Raw genomic sequence first — 16,818 nt, forward strand, 5'->3', positions numbered from 1 at the left:
TGCAGGTCAACACTGTTCAGCCCTTTTAACACCCAGGCACACAGCCCTTTTAACACCCAGGCACACAGCCCTTTTAACACCCAGGCACACAGCCCTTCTAACACCCAGGCACACAGCCCTTTTAACACCCAGGCACACAGCCCTTTTAGCACCCAGGCACACAGCCCTTCTAACACCCAGGCACACAGCCCTTTTAACACCCAGGCACACAGCCCTTTTAACACCCAGGCACACAGCCCTTTTAACACCCAGGCACACAGCCCTTTTAACACCCAGGCACACAGCCCTTTTAACACCCAGGCACACAGCCCTTTTAACACCCAGCAGGGGCGTTGGACTGGGGGGAAAAGGGGTACCAAGTATATAGGGCCCTAATGTGTAGAGGGGCCCTCGAAAATGTTTGAATCTTGAATAAAGTGGGGAGGGGCCCTCAGAGACTGCCTATGTACAGGGCCCAGAATTTTGTGCTACATCCATGACACCCAGGCACACAGCCTTTTTAACTGATCATTTTCCATTCTCTACCACCAGACCTGATTCACCCACCACTCCTCCTCCCAACCAGTGTTCAACCTGTGCCCCTGCTACACACTCTCACTCACTCTCCCTCTCCCTCTCCCTCTCTCTCTCTCTCTCTCTCTCTCTCTCTCTCTCTCTCTCTTTCTGTCTGTGTGTGTTTTTATCTCAATCCTCCACATCTCCCCTGTTTCAATCCTGTTCTACTGTAAACTGTTTACACACAATGCGAGTGGTTGTCGTGACAACGGGCCTGCCTCGGGGGCGAGTTGCAGGTGTTCCTGTTTGGGTTATAGTTATTTTTTGTTAAAAAAAAAAAAAAAAAAAGAGATTCCACTGCTTTAGGTTGTGGGTTCTTATTTATTTATTTCATATGGCCGGTCACCCAGACAGATTTATATCAACACACAGGACCAGCTTCCTGTTATTATAACACGTACACACCTAAACATACATTCAACACATGCTTACACACACACACACGCACCCAAAAACACAGAGAAGCTCACATACACACGACCACGAACAGAGACGTTTCCCTTAACCCAAACAGAGAAATGGAAACACGTCCTCATCCCGTCAGCTCTGTTAATGACCGTTATTTCTATGGCTAGTCTGCTTGCTGTTCCCCATTCTGATAAACAAACGGGAGAGTTGCGTTCATGACTGTGTTGACCACGGACATGGAGGACAACGAGGGCTGACGTAGCCTTGGTTTCCCACAGACCACGCTGGATGTCTGTGGAGCAGTGAGTCATTGCAGAGCGGTGGTTGTGGGTACAGAAACATCTACAGCACGTTCTAATCCGGTGCCACGGGAATTCATTGTATATCTTATTGTATATTTTTCTCTAACATTTGTATTGTCTTTGTACTTAATTGGACATTTAGGACATCACAGAATAAATGCTCTGATTCGGTCAGCTCCCATATCAGATGTCGTGTCAGGTTTGTAGGTCGTTGGGGATGATGACAAGCGTACCACTAAATGGTGACAGCGGAGGGCGAGGAGAAAACCGGTCCTGTTGGAGAATCAGAATTCACTTTTAGTCTACACCTGTTGTTTATGAAAGTATGTTACACATTAAAAGTGATTTAAAAAAAATGCGTAGGCAGTTTGATGAAATTAATGGTACAATGGCCTGGCAGGCTCTAGGCAGCTGAGATGTGCTGTTGGGGAGGTGCTTCACAGTGAGGTTAGTGCTGGGTTAGATATCAGAAAGAGATACTCAGAAATGGAGAGAGAGAAATAGAGATGTACAGAAGTGATTATCTCTTCGCTCATACACATTGATTTATATAAGAATTGTCTTGATAACAAGAGCAAACAGTACACATACACACTCTTCAACACACACCCTGGTCCACGTTTACCCGTTCAGCGACCTTGTCTTCAACATTTGCTGTGGAATGTTTGCCTTGGGGAAGGGAGGGTTGGGATGTTGGCCCGTCTGTGTGTGTGTGTGTGTGGGGGTGTGTGTGAGAGAGGGACAAAATAAACGTCAGTTTCATCATGTAACCTGAAGGGAAGTGTTGGTACAGGTTGTGGTGCATTTCCTGAAAAGGTATCAGTTGATCGGGCACACTGACAGGAAACCTACTGCCTTTCAGAATCTGCCAGTGAGTTTGAATGTGTGTGTGTGTGTGTGTGAGTGTGTGTGGGGGGGGGTTGGGGGGGTCTCCACAACAGTGAGCTCAGGAGAATGGAATCTTATCTCTACCAAAATGTACTTTGGAATTTCTCGCCAGGGAATACAAAACGTCCGCTCCTTGTCTATGTATGTGTGTGTGTGTGTGTACATATAGAGTGTTGTGTGTGTGATTTCTGGTATACGTGTTCCTTTCTGGGAGCTGTTAATGAAAGTCTTTCTCTGTGTTCCTCCTCATCTCTCATCCCTCCGCACTCCACTCTCTGACATCAAGATCAAACTGTCCTTCCCATCACACAGAACTCCACAAATCATCCTCCCCTTTTCAGTGTCAATCAATCAGCCAGAAGGCAAACCCAGTATCCCAGTTCTCAGCCCTCTAGTAGCAACTGCACGCAGTTTCAAATGTGTTTAATTTGAATAATTAACTATGGATGATGTTATTTGATTCTGAATTTATTTAAAAAAAAATACATTGCATTAAGCTTTTGGTGCTGCCAAGACAATAATATTTAAAACGACACTTTTTCATGGAACGTTTAGGTGTTAGCACAACACATATCGAGTGCCACTTCCTCTTTGTCTGGCTTTAAATCGAGGACCGCTGCCTTTCCAACACAGATGATGGTCCTCCCACAAGCTTCCTAACCGTTGCCCAAAAGCCAGCTGTGCAACGTGGACACCTAAGACTGAGTAGTACAATTCACATATCTATGTTCTACACAGGCAACATTAGTCCATCAATAATGATGCACCACTAGGCCTTATTAGCGTCATAGTAGGTTTTAATTAAGCAGCTGCCCGGTGAAAAGTGAGTAGAAATAAACGTAGACTTTTACATAACATTCTCTGAAACCAGTTCACAGTTACAGTATTTTTGGGTAGATTAGCCAGGTCATTCAGGTGATGTTGTCCTGGTCAACAAACTTTACATTCAATGAAAAGCATTATATTAAAAAGAATATTAAATGAAAAGGCAGCGAATGTTCCCTAGTCTAATATATATGCTCAATTTAATGTAAAGGTAGCGTTGCTTCAGGTAGCATTAAGGCAACCGACAAAACTGCAATGCGGATATTGGGTTGTGAGTAAGTCGTCCTGGTTCGGTTTGGGTCTTGAGGGAAAACCAGCGGGGAAGCACCAGTTCGGAGGACACCATGAGCTATCATATTAGTTTACTGTGACGTCAAAGAGTGTTTGTCACGCACTGTGTGTGTGTTCGGTTCCAAATAAATTTAATGAGGATGTTACCAGAGCAAACATGTTTAGTTGGGCATGGATGATACGTGGGGGTTGGACCACCTGCTTGGAGGTTTTATTGCAAATATAAAATGGCTCGTAAAATTCTCCCACTATCGTCTGAGAAGCATTTATGCTTAGGCTGAGCTGATCTAGTTCAACTGTTCGCGTTACGGCAGAGGCCAAGGATCACTCGATATACAGCATAATCTATACATCTTTACTGCTCTCCCCGACGCGCTGCCTGCTTTTCCTTTCACGCCCATGCTGTGCTGTTCTCCTGCTGTAACTGCCACAGAGATGACTCAACGGTGTTCAAGTTCATCTTCCCTGCAATTGAATTAGGCCATCGTGTGTGTGTGTGTGTGCATGTGTGCGTGTGTGTGTGTGTGTGGTGAACACTAACTTGTGCCATGATAATTCTACATATAGCACAATCCCATATACATATGAAGCAATTTTTACATCAGCAGTTGTCACAAAAAGTGCTTATACAGAAACCCACCCTAAACCCCAAAAAGCAAGCAACAACAAGAGTTGATGTACAGTGGCTAGTGGGGTCAAAGCCCAGGAGAGGAGACAGACTGAGTGGTGGCCAGTCCTCTTCTTGCTTTAACGGGTAAGATTATAAGTTATACGTTATACTTTTTTGGGTCATATGTTTGTTCAGATAACCTGCGAGTCAATATGTCTTTAGGCAGTGTCCAGTGGCTTTAGATCAGCTGCACACCCGGGTGGACAAGGACAGGGACGACCAGGCGGGCTGTGGGCAGAGATGGTGACTTTGGGCAAGATCACCTGGGAGTCAGGCCAGGAAGTCCCAAGGCATGGTCCAAGGCCTAAGGATCCTCCAAAGATCCAAGGGGACAACAGACATATTAGCTGTAGCACCACATAGATGAAAAACAATACCTCAACATAGAATTCTGGCCCGTGGCTCACAAACTATTGCAGCGTAAAGACTAGGAACTCAGACGGAGTGGTCTGGCGACACTGATTCTACGTCCTGAGGGTGGAGTAGTAGCTTACAGTGACAGTTTGGGCTACAGTACAGTCCGCCCAGCGCATCGCGTAATCCTCAGACTGCACCTAATCATAGACTATTTCAGCGTAAAAACTAAGGGCTGAGACAGGACTGTTTAAGGGAAAACCGCAGTCGTGTGATCAGACATTTGACATCTACTCGCAGCTAAAAAGTCCCATTTTGTAAACAAATAATTGACAGCGGGACCTGGCCCGTTGAAAGAGCAGCACGTCCCCATGTCCAAAGGACCCGCTGCACACCTGAACCTCGGCCAGTTTGTTACTGGTGGAGACATGTCTGGGACAGGTGAGGTCCCTAGTTAGGTGTTGTGGGAGAAGCTTGGCCGTTTAAATGAGTTGATCATGTGACTGTTGACGGGGGCAGAGGACTCTAATCTTTCCCAGCGTCTCTTCAGTCATACAGGATAGAGGGACACAGCGGAGGATGGAGGTGGGAAGACTCCGGTCGGCTGGTTAATGGAGCACTAAGGTATTGCTTTAGAAGTTCCTCCACCCCCGTCGGAATGTTGGAGGGGGAGGTGGGGACAGCGGACGTCTTTTCCAGAGGATGGGAAACCTGGAGGCAGAAGTCTAGTTAGCGCTGCTCCGGTGTGGAGCGGTCCATACGCTTGCCTACCCACTGGCTGATGTGACCATATGAAGCAGACTGAGGAACTGCACAACTCTCCCCTCAGCCAGGAGTGTCCCCTCATGGGCTGCAGAACAGAGCTCACTTTTCATCGGTGTGACTGAGAAAGACCTTAGTGATAGTGAAAGCTGGGAGAAGCTACTCAGGAGGAAGGGGCACACTCTCTAAGCCAGCGGGCATACCACTTTTTACACATGAGGTAACCTACTCACTGGTTACACCGTTGCACCTACAAGGTCAGACTAAAACGGTTATAATTGTTTTTAGTAAGAACTAAAACCAATTAAGGGATCCGTGGATTATGTTCAGGTTCTCAACTAAATACTTGCTGTGTTCCAGGCCTAGTGTTCAGTTAGAAAACTGGTGTTGTCTGACCCCAGAGATGCCAAGACTGATGCTATTATAGAAACATACCCACATCAAGGTGTGCTTGTGTATGTTTCTGTGGCCCGGATTGTTTCATCAGATTTGGTGAACTGAGTAGTTGTGTGTGCGTGTTTGAGAGGGTTTTGGGGGGGGGGACTTTGGGGTTTGGGGTTGGGGGGGGGGACGTGAAAGCAAGTGATCCTCCAGATGAAATCTAATATGTGAGACGGTGCATCTTAAAGAGACGTTTCCTCATAGCCCCGTCTGATGAATACCAATTGGATGGCTGCCACTGGAAGGACAGTTGCACCTTGCTTGAACAGCGCGGTGGAGAAATAGAGTGTACCCCTTTTTTTTTCCATCTGAATCCATCCAATCAAATCCTTAAATTGTGGTGACTTCATCCTCCCATCTGAGTCATCCATTCATACCGTGATCTGCTAACATCGTAGGTTTGGTCGTAATCGGGAGCAATCTGTCAGCATGTTAGTTGATAATTACAGTGGTGTCAATGAAAATCATTGGGTGAGTTTGTAAAAGTAATATGGAATATAATCAGTCGCTCCACCGTGATGTTATCTGTGTGTGTGGGTGTGTGTGTGTGTGTGTTTGGTAGTGGGGGTGGTCTGACTTTGTGACATCACAACAAGGGAGGATGTAAATGGCCAGGAAAGTCCATTAGAGTTAAACTGAGTTTACCAGCTGAACTCTCTGTATAGCATGAGAGAGAGAGAGTGAGAGAGAGAGAGAGAGAGGAAAAAGGGGAGGAGAGACAAAAAGAGAAGGAGAAACAGAGAAAGAGAGGAAGGGAGAGAGACACATTTAGGAAGCTGGGGACAAGAGGGAATTATTTGCCGGTTACTGAGAACTCTCCAGCCTAATTCTTCTTCTGCAGGTTCATACAGTCAACATACTGCTGTCCATTTCACTGTGTGTCTGTGCAGGACGGGGACGCTGAAGCGACAGAGAGGGAGTTGGCTGTTTGAAGAGGTCAGGCAGGCAGGCAGGGGGAAGCCGGTAGATATTTTTTAAGTGGGAGCTTATCTGAAACTGACAACAGGATGAGAGGGTGAGCGCGGGGGGGGGGGGCCCAGCAGTGTAGGGACAGAACCATGGAGGTTAAAGCATCCTCACCCACAGCCCACGTACAAAGGAGGCTATCCTGAGTGAGAGAGAGAGAGAGAGGGAGAGGACAGGGGGAGAGGGGGAGAAGGAGAGAGAGAGATAAAAGAGTCTACTTTGTCAATTCATGTCTGACGGAGAGGGAGCGTGAGAGACGAGGGTTCGTAACACTGGAGCTCAAGGATAAACCATGGACTCTGATCACCTCCTACCACGCCTGGACGTGAGTACCAAAAACACACTCACAGACACTTACGCACTCACAGACATGTACATGCCAAGCCAACTCTGTCTGGCAAAGGCAATTTCACTGTTCAAGCCATTAGCCACTCTGGACACGCACACATGCGAGCACGCACACACACTCACACAAATACGCATATGCTGTCATACTATGTTTCTCTCAATCAAGCGGTTGTAGGCGAGGGGTCCAAGAATAATCAGACTATTATATGTGTTTAGAAGACACACTGTGACTGACTTCTCTAGGAGAGGCAAGGCATGAATCATCCCTTAGTGTTAATGGTGAACACAGCTTCCGTGTAAAGCACTTCTGTTTTTGTCGTCACCACCTCAGTTAAGCACCGACAGAACGTGTGTTTCCTAACATCTGAGCCGTCTAAAGTCACGTGTGCTTCATGTCACTGGCTCCGCCAATGCTTCTTCAGTGCCTAAGCGAGCGCACCCCCCCCCGCCCCCCGCGGTGTGCCATTATCCCACCAGGGACCGTCTGAACGTGACGCTGCGTGAGACGTGGGTGTCCCACCTGAGAGATCAGGTCCGGCCTGAAAGAGATCAGACGTGATTGGTGCCTCATTATTGGGGGGGAAACGGCTCAGAACCTGCGTGTGCGAAAGCAGCCTCGCATCATCTCTGGCTGAACTCATTGGAGGTGAATTTGACAGAGTGATGCCGAGTTCTGAAGCGCGCTGATTAAACTCCAGCGGCCATCACTACCTGGGTTGTACGTTGTACGCCTGGCTAATGTCTTTACAAGGGTATCTGTAGCCGATGTTCTGGCCCAGCTGGGAGAGTGTTGGTTCCCCCCGTGGCTGTATAGTGTCTGGGTTATTCCACTCCTCCTTGGGGATCTGTCTGCTCTTTGCTCAAGACTGGCATGAGACCCCGTGTGTGTCTGTGGTGTGTGTGTGTGGTGTGTGTGTGTGGTGTGTGTGTGTGTGTGCGCATGTGATGTTTGGGAAGGCATGTGTGCATGTGCATCCATGTATGTCTCTTTGCACAAAAAAACTCAATTGGCTTTTGTCCATCTCATTATGCATTGAAAGATAACACACACACACACATCCAAATTCACTTCTACACTCACTTCTATATTTCTTTGTGCATGTTTGCGCTCATTCTGCCAGGTGGTTTGCATGGTCCTTACATATGGAGCTAAGCATTGTGGGTTGTAATTACCATAACGGTCTGCGGAGGGAGGAGGGCGACGGGCTGAAGTCTGGGCTGCCGGTGTCATTAGCCTCCTAATGGGCCCAGCTGGGATGAATTACAGTGCTGTGCTAATACACGCTGCAATAAAACCAGACCAGGCTACCTGGAATATTATTCTAATGGTTTCATCTGTCATGCTTCGGGAAAACGGAGTGATTACAGACACGTTCACTCTTTCACTCCCGTCAGCGTCTACTTCCTGGGTTCAACGGCCTCACACGTTAAGCGGGGAGGGAACACGGTGGTAACCGGAGAGCTTCGGAGTGGGATGCACACAGAGAGGTGTGGGCTCAATGAGCCAGGTTCTAAGGGGCTCCGAGTCCGTCTCAGAGTAGGTTTCAGCAAGTCGGGAGAGAAAGAAAATATCATTGGGATGTGTTTTGTGAGCTTGTGTGAATGTCTGTGTATGTGTGTGTGTGTGTGTGTGTGTGTGTATTCGTGGATGTTTGAGTATATGATTTCCAGGACATGCTCTAATGTAAGGAGAAAGTATACGCGCGTTGTGTATTTGTATTGGGGGGGAGGGTTGAGGACAAGAGGGAGGGAGGAAAAAGGAATCTGTGAAAAGAAACGGAAGAACAACAGGAAGGGAAAGTGGAGGGACCAGCCGTAAAGACGGCCACCGCGGATAAATCAGCCGGCGGTGACACTGAGCCCCCTCGCACCACTAACACCCGGCGGCAGTCTTTCCGCAAAAACACCATTCAACCGGCTTGGGAACAGGACCAAGATGGGGGGGGGGAGTGGATGAGACAGACGGGAGGGGAAATATAGTGGTCGGGCACGAGAGAAGAATGGAGAGAGAGGGAACACTGGTGCAGGTGGGTTGATATGGAAATGGACATGAGATAACAGAGTGGGAAAAGCGGGGACAGGTAGAATGGGGCGTGAGGGCGAGGAGGGGGACGCTTGAAGGACTAAGAGGGGAAAGGGAGTGAGACAGACAGATGGTTTGTTGCTTTGTTTTGATCTGTGAGTTCAGAGGGCCAGTTAGCCAGCCGCCCTTGCCTGATTACCGTGGCGACATCCCTCAGCTGTGCGTGCGTGGGGGTCACGCTACCGCCCGCTACAGGTCAGACACCATCTAATAAGCCTGACAGCACCACCGTCACCTCACCCCTCCCCTCAACTGTCTCTACACCCGGAAGGCTTGATTAGTCTGGCAGCCAGTTGCAGAAATGACACTGTCCTGGACGAATAGAGGGGGGGGGGGGGGGGGGGGGGGGGGGCTGTTTGAAATGAGGATGGGAGATAAAGGGGGCCAAATAAAATTTGCAGCCTTTTCTCTCAGCTGACATTATGCACAGAAACACAGGAAGTTGGATGTGCTCTGGATGTAGGTAGAGGGCGGGGTGTCCTGAGCCCCCACCCCCGGGAAAGCAGGGTCAGGCTGTTGTTAATCTTCTTTACTATCCATAGGAGGCCCTGGGAGAGGCTGTCCAGTTGTGGCTCTCTAATCTCTAATTGTCCTCTGCAGCATTGCCTCAGGTGGAGGCATGGGGTGGAGAGGGACATTACATTGGGTGGGGCAGCCAGAGTTAATGGGTAGCCAACAGAGTCCCACGCTCACAACATTTTCCCAGACTCTTACTTGATACACACACGTACACACACACCCGCACACATACACGCACACACACACACACTCTGACCTCTCTGTTTAGCTCACTCTGATAATATGGCCCGATTTGCTGTCATTATGGCGTCGCTATGTGTTTATTGGGTCATAAACGCCTCTGTTATCTCAGGAGGACTTTATCGATTCCTAGGCCAGTGCACTGCAGAGATTGAGACATGGAGGGAGAGATTAGTGCAGATTACGAGTGCGCCTCACTCTAAGTCCATGAACAAGAAAAGGGTGTTGAGATCTACTTCTGCATCAGTTTTTCTTTCAAAGAAAAACGCTGATTTTGATCCTTACGTTTACTCACTTTACTGAATTATAAAGAAATCTTCCTGATGACCTGGTTTGACACAACCGTGTCATCAGTAAGGATTTGCCAATGAAGTTGAAAGACAAACCAAGTTGATTACATTAAAATGTAGAAATCACTTTAAATGGTGATTTCCATGCCAAAGACGTATTTTGGCCACTACAAGCCTAGTATAGAGAGGCTTCTATGTCCAGACACCTCTTCCCTGACCCCTGACCTCCTGACCCCAAAGGGCAGTGTCCAGGCCATTGAGGTTCTAATTAGCGGCTCAGTCATTAACACTTGTACAGAGACATGGGGGTATTTTCCCGTCTAGCTGGAGTGTCACTTGTATGACTTCCAGCTTGTGGGAATTGTCCCGCACAGCTGACAGGGAAGTCTACAAACACGATCCCAAATAGGTGTTTGAATCAACTGTGTAGGTCAATTCATTAGAGAAACTGTGGATATGATATGAGGAATAATTATATAATATACAGTAGAGATATACGGTTAAAATAGAGATATACAGTACAGTTGAGACACACATTACAATAGCTATATTAGTTGTCTGCATCATGTGTCTCCATTATTAAAGACAACAAGCTTTAGTTAATTGATGATTTAAGCGCCTGCTGTAGTTATACTAAATTTACCTTCAACCACACACTAAACCACACACACACCATGTGTCCCACACAACTCAGATACAGCCTCTGCTTTATAACTCCTATCCCCCTGTGCTTGAGTTTCCTAGGAGATGGGACCTTGGCAACACATAGCAATAAATTAACAATAAGGAACACACAGTGGTGGTATTTTTACAGCCATGTGTATCCTGCAAACAACTTCACTTGGACTCCAGCGGGATGTGTCTTGACATCAAGCCAGAAACACTGCATAATAACCTGGCAAGGAGTTAGTACCCAGGGGACTGGAGGAGGAGAACCTGTAGTATAAGTATTAGTGGGACTGAGGGAAGAGAACCTGTTGTATTAGTGGGACTGGAGGAGGAGAACCTGCAATATTAGTAAGACGGGAGGAGGAGAACCTGTAGTATATGTGGGACTGAAGGAGGAGAACCTGTAGTATTAGTGGGACTGGAGGAGGAGAACCTGTAGTATTAGTATTTGTGGGAATGACATGCTAACTGATGCATTGGTTGTTGTCTCTAGATAAAGATGGCGCCATTGAGGATCGCTGCCATTTTTCATGCTCCTAACCAACTGTGGATATATTGTTTTATTGTTGTTACTACTGTGTAATTTTGCTACATTTGCATTTTTTGTTCAAGTTCCCAAGCATTTCATTGCCATAACTTGTTATTGTAAATGACAAATAAACCTTTGAACTTGTTTAATATTATTTACACTACTACCAAATGTGTGTCCAAACTTTTGACTGGTACTGTAAGATAATTTTAGTGCAGTCAAAACATTAGATTTGTTTGTTTTGTTTGATTGTACTACAGTATGAATAACACTCTGACATTGTGAAAATGATAATAAGAAAAATGTGCGTTATCTCAGCTTGATAAGATATGGTGGACCTTATTGCCTATTTTGTGATATCACGAAGTGTATATGAATGTAATAGACCAGTGATGGTTACTCTGGGTAAGGTGATAAGCTAAACTTATAAATAAGCTTAGTTCAACAACCACAAACCAACAGAACTACATGCTATATTATATCATATTGTATTACATTTGTAAACAATATAGAGTGTACAGTCTCGGGTCATGGTCAAAACAGTAGAGTTCCCTTTCGAAGAGCATTGGTGGAAACATCACACCATTGGGTCTCCTCTCCCTCCTGGAAGAAATCCTGTATTTACTCCTCCCTACTTTCCTCCTCCACAGCTCCACCATGTTCCCTGCTAACCTCCTGGTCCTGATGGTCCTGCTGCTACCTCAAGCTTCGTCTGGTCGCCAGGGCCAAGCCGCCGAGCCCGATGGCCGCGTGCCGTCGTTGTCCCCCACGGAGCCAAGCCTGGCCCAGACCATCCAGAATCTGCTGCTGAGCCGCCTGGGCCTGCAGTCCCGGCCCAACCCACAGCCTGGGGCTCACATCCCCCAGTACCTACTAGACCTCTACCGCTTCCACTCCCAGCAGTACCACCTGGTCCAGGACCCACACTTCAGCTACCCCAGCCAGCATGTCCGGGAGGCCAACACCGTGCGCAGCTTTCACCACACAGGTAACATCTGACAACCGGGTCTGGGTTCACACACACAAAGCCTATTCAGAGTCGTGGCCCTGGTCTAGAATTTTGGAACGTAGTTCCAGTTGCAGGTTGCGTCCTGGTCAGGTGGTGTCAAGGACAGCAGCACGGTGACACCTAGTGTCTCTGTGTATTGACTCTCCAACCTACCAGTTAGGAGGGTACAGGTCCAGACCATCTTTTGTCCATCTGATAACACCCACAGGCTAACCAACAGTAAGTGGAGGTTCTTTTTGGATGCTAGAATGTTGGGTATGAAATCTTATCTAACTGTTTAAGGCACAGAATGTGTCGGACATTCCAGGTTGAGGGTTGCACCTTGTATTTGACATTGGGAGATTACATTGTGGGCCTCTGAGACATTGCGGAGGATATGATTTTTGTTTTAGATCTTCATTTTTTGTTTTACAGTTGAATGTTATTCTTAGAACCGTCTTACCCTCTCTCTCACTTTCTCTCTCTCATAGAGTCTACCGATCCCTCACATCCCTTTGAAAAGAGGCAGACCTCCACCAACAACCACAGGGTCCTCATCTCCTTCAACGTGTCCTCTATACCCCATGATGAGCATGTGGTGTCAGCAGAGATACGTTTCCTTCGGGCTGGCAGTGCCTCTCTGGGCCCCGGCTCTCACAGGGTTAGTCTGTTCCTCTCCAGAGGCCCTGGGGACTCAGAGCCCACTCTGCTGGTGTCAAGAATCCTCCCCGGGGGCCCCAGCACCAAGCCAGCCGGGTCCTGGGAGGCCTTCAGCCTCAGCGCCGAGCTTTTCCGAGGGGCCCACGCTCGGACTGACAGCCTGGCCTTCCTGCTGGAGGTGACCCCTGCGGGTAACACCACCCTCCTCACCCGCCCTGGCCATGGCGCTGCACCACTCTCCACTGGGGAGACTGAGCAGAGGAAGGGGCATCTGAGGGTACGCAGGTCTCTGGGTCAGGACGAGCACAGCTGGGCACGAGAGAGACCCCTACTGGTGACTTACAGCCATGACGGGCGTGGGGAGCCACTCGCCGCCAATGGCCAGAAAACCTCTCGCTCTGCTCAGAGGTTGAGCGGGAGGAAGGCGCCCAGAGGGAAGGCCAACGGCAGGGACCGTGGCAGAGCCAGAGACACGGACAGGAACCGGAGGGCCAGCAGCTGGGGCGGCAGCTGGAACGAGCGTGGCCGAGTGAAGCGCAACGGCGGCCGCGCAGCGAAGCTGAAGCGCTTGTCTCGCGCTCGCTGCCGTCGCCACCCTCTCTACGTGGATTTCAAAGACGTGGGCTGGAACAAGTGGATCGTGGCGCCCAGCGGCTACGACGCCTTCTTCTGCCTGGGGGAGTGCCGTTTCCCGCTGGCTGACCACATGAACTCGTCCAGCCACGCCATGGTGCAGACGCTGGTGAACTCGGTGAACGGAGCAGTGCCGCGGGCCTGCTGCGTCCCCACCGCCCTCAGTCCCATTGCCATGCTCTATCTGGACCCACAGGACCGAGTGGTGCTGAAAAACTACCAGGACATGGTGGTGGAGGGCTGTGGTTGCCGGTAGCTGGACACAAAAGAGAGGGAGGGAGGAGAGAGAGGGACGGAAGGAAAGATGGATGAGGGAGGGAGGGAAAGAGGGCATGAGCAGAGTCTAAACACCGTGTGATGTATGGGCAGTTGGACATTGATGGAGGCCAGTAGCGAGAGAGAGAGAGGGAGGACGGGAGGGACGGCTGAGGGAGGAAGGAATCATGCAGCAGGACCAAGTGCTGCTTAGGACATCCATGGTTTTGGAGGACCACTGCTGTCAGTGGTGGATATAAGTGAGGACATGCAGGTAAGACCGCACAGTCTGCTGAGAGCTGCCGCATAGTGAGAGGAGACCAAAAGGAGAGACCAAAAGGAGAGAGAGAGAGAGAGACGGGGAGTGAGCGAGCGAGCGAGAAGAGAGAAAAAATAAGTCTTCCTCATCCCAGTGGGTGTGCTAGAAGATGCTTCTGCCAGTAGAAGAGAGCCTGCTGGAGAAGAGACTCCTCCCATTCGCTCCAGCTCCTCCCATTCGCCCCAGCTCCTCCCATTCGCCCCAGCTCCTCCCATTAGCCCCACCTCACCTATAGCACTGCGCTCGCTGACAGTCCTGTGCTTGTTCAGTGTTCACCCACCAGCCCCCTACGTGTCCGTAACGTGTCCGTGTCCGTGTGTCTCTCCGTGCTCGATGTGGCGCTCGCCTGCTCATTCCAGCAATAATCTGCGAAGGAGATGCCTTCAGTCTGTGGACCGGATGACCAGCGAGACTGGCATGTCGTGAAGGGGTCTGTGTCAGGGCATACCGTCTGTACAACGGACAATAATGTCAAACGTGGCCGATAGTAAAGGGCAAGCTGTCTTGTGGCACAAACATATAATCTTTGTATCAGCGGCACCATCCTCTATATAACATATATAGCCCATGGACAGCTAATGATCTTCTATCAAGAAAGATTTTCACAGACACTACCCGCAGACTGAGATGAAACTGTGTGTTTCAGACAGACAGACAGATTGTCCACATCAAGCTTCCCATTACGAGATGTTTAAAACCACAAAAATAATACAGAGGAATTATTATGCTATCATTTGAATGTACTGTCATTTGTATGATTATCAATATTATTTAAAGTTATTTGTACATTTCCTTTGTGGAGACGAGGACAAATTCTGAATACAGTTGCTATCAAAGTATTTCCATTAAATGGCGAATCTAACTTAAAAGTCACATTATGTATTTAAATGGCAACCCCACACGTGATGTATTTAATCTTGGAAATATTTAAGGAATCTGCTCTCTCCAAGCCTACAGCACCATAGTACCCCTAAAGCCTGCCGTCCTTCCTGTAGCTTTGGTACAGTTATCGTGACCTTTCTTATGTCGTTGGCATGGTGCACCACACTCTGCATTGCTTTACCATTCATCTCTGAGACCTGTTGTGTCGTACACATTCTGACAGAGTGACGACACAGCTGCAGAAACACAGCATGCCGAGGCTCTGTGTATAATACTCTATGGCACCTTGTAACAAGACTACGACGTCATCGCCAAAAATGTCTTATCTAGCAGTGTGCATGTTTAAAAACAAATCAATTTAAAAAAAAATGTTAGACCAGTTGATTTCCAGTGCCTTTTGGACAAGGGCTTTGCGAGTGTTTTCTAATGAGTTGAGCATTTTGAGTATGGTTCCAGTGTGTTGCTTTTCCCTCTATTTAAATGGAAGCATTTAAACAACAGTGTAAAATGTTTGACATTGTCTGAAGAAGTGGTGATACGTGTAATAAACAGAGACCAAGCAACAGCTCTCATTCACATTATTGTCTTTTTAATATACCACACTTCCTTGTTTCTTCCTCCGGCATTAGTTTGACGACATATTGCTCTGAGAATAACCTGCGTGCATAACATGGAAAGTCCACTTGAATGAACACAAGAAGAAACTTCCTAGTGGGCAACTCATCCATCATCCCTGAGCTCTGCGATACTTCCACATAATAACCACTGACCTATCAAGGAAACAAACCTGACGACAGAAAATTCTGATTTTAAATGCAACAACATAACAACATTCATACAAATGTATCCATTAATGTTTCTTTTCTGCTCATGCAGATGATTGCTTCACTTTTACTTCAGGATTTGTTTGCCATTAGCCAGTCTATGTTCTTAGCATATTTAAAGCATGTAAATGCACAAAACTCATTGCTCCCACATTACAGAGATATATCCTGTGGCCCAGGGTGATCCTGTTGTCTAACCTACTGTCTCAGGGGCACATGTTTCCTACTGCAGTCTGGGTTCTATCTATCACCACTTTCCTGTTCAATAAAACATAAAGGGCTTTTTTCACAGACACAGACTAAGCCCAGTCCAGAAGGAAAAAAAAGTGTCAAATGTTCCCACTGGTCAGATTCCCTGTCACTCAATTGGTGCTCTTTAAGACTGACCAATGAGACGACATTATCCGTTACGGACAAGAGGGAGCTGGTGTTCCCTTGCTGAGACCCAGGCCTTAGAGGTCCTGACAGTTCCACTGACAGTGGCCCGGGATGGACATGGAACAGAGGACCGGAGGTTAAGGCTGCGGTACATTATCCAGATCTTCAGCCGTCACACCCAGAACTGCCGCCGCACCCCCTTATCAGTTCAATCCCCTGGCACCGTGATAAAGTCCACATGTATTTCTGATCGCCAGATGCTACGGCAGAGAGCTACCGCGCCTCGGCGCTCACAGCTGTCAGCGTGCTTGACCGCGGGTCGTTCCTCCCGAGGTGAACGCCGGGGGTCAGTCCAACTCGACAGCTTTCTCCACCCAGCATTCCCGTGTGCTGTGTGTGTTGAAAAGGACCATTCCACCCCCCACCCCCCCCCCCCCCCCCCCCCGTCTCTCCTGCGGATGATTGGGAGGTGAGGAGTCTGAAGCCCACGGCCGCCTTGCTCCGTCCTGGGGAGCGGTGTCTTTTCCTTCCCTCCTGTGGGAGGCTAGACAAGCTGCAGACTTGGCGGGCTACACCTGGAGCTGTCCAGATTGCTCTTATGTATCGGCTCTCAGCAGCTGTCAGCAGCGGCACACTGCCCCTGCTGCTCTTGGGTGTGTGTGTGTGTGTGTGTGTGTGTGTGTGTGTGCTTGTAATGCACAGTATTCCTGTTTGAGTCTTTAGGTAAGTAGTGAAAACC

General features: G+C 48.4%; 1 protein-coding gene across 1 annotated transcript; it reads left to right on the forward strand.

Moving 5' to 3' along the window:
* Window positions 1–5,885: 5,885 nt before the first annotated feature.
* On the forward strand, window positions 5,886–15,442 carry bmp16 (bone morphogenetic protein 16). The gene is made up of 3 exons (XM_010872647.5): window positions 5,886–6,787; window positions 11,791–12,128; window positions 12,620–15,442. Exons 2-3 carry the CDS (start codon window positions 11,798–11,800, stop codon window positions 13,675–13,677), a joined length of 1,389 nt encoding a protein of 462 aa, XP_010870949.2. The 5' UTR covers window positions 5,886–6,787; window positions 11,791–11,797; the 3' UTR covers window positions 13,678–15,442.
* The last annotated feature ends 1,376 nt before the right edge of the window (window positions 15,443–16,818 follow it).

This window comes from Esox lucius, chromosome 1 (genome assembly GCF_011004845.1).
Source record: "Esox lucius isolate fEsoLuc1 chromosome 1, fEsoLuc1.pri, whole genome shotgun sequence".
Classification (NCBI taxonomy): domain Eukaryota; kingdom Metazoa; phylum Chordata; class Actinopteri; order Esociformes; family Esocidae; genus Esox; species Esox lucius.

Excerpts from the sequence above, each read along its gene's own strand:
- bmp16 (XM_010872647.5), top strand. The coding sequence starts at position 11,798 with ATGTTCCCTGCTAACCTCCTGGTCCTGATGGTCCTGCTGCTACCTCAA. Across the intron at positions 12,129-12,619 it reads GCGCAGCTTTCACCACACAG|AGTCTACCGATCCCTCACAT; the intron begins GTAACATCTGAC and ends TCTCTCTCATAG.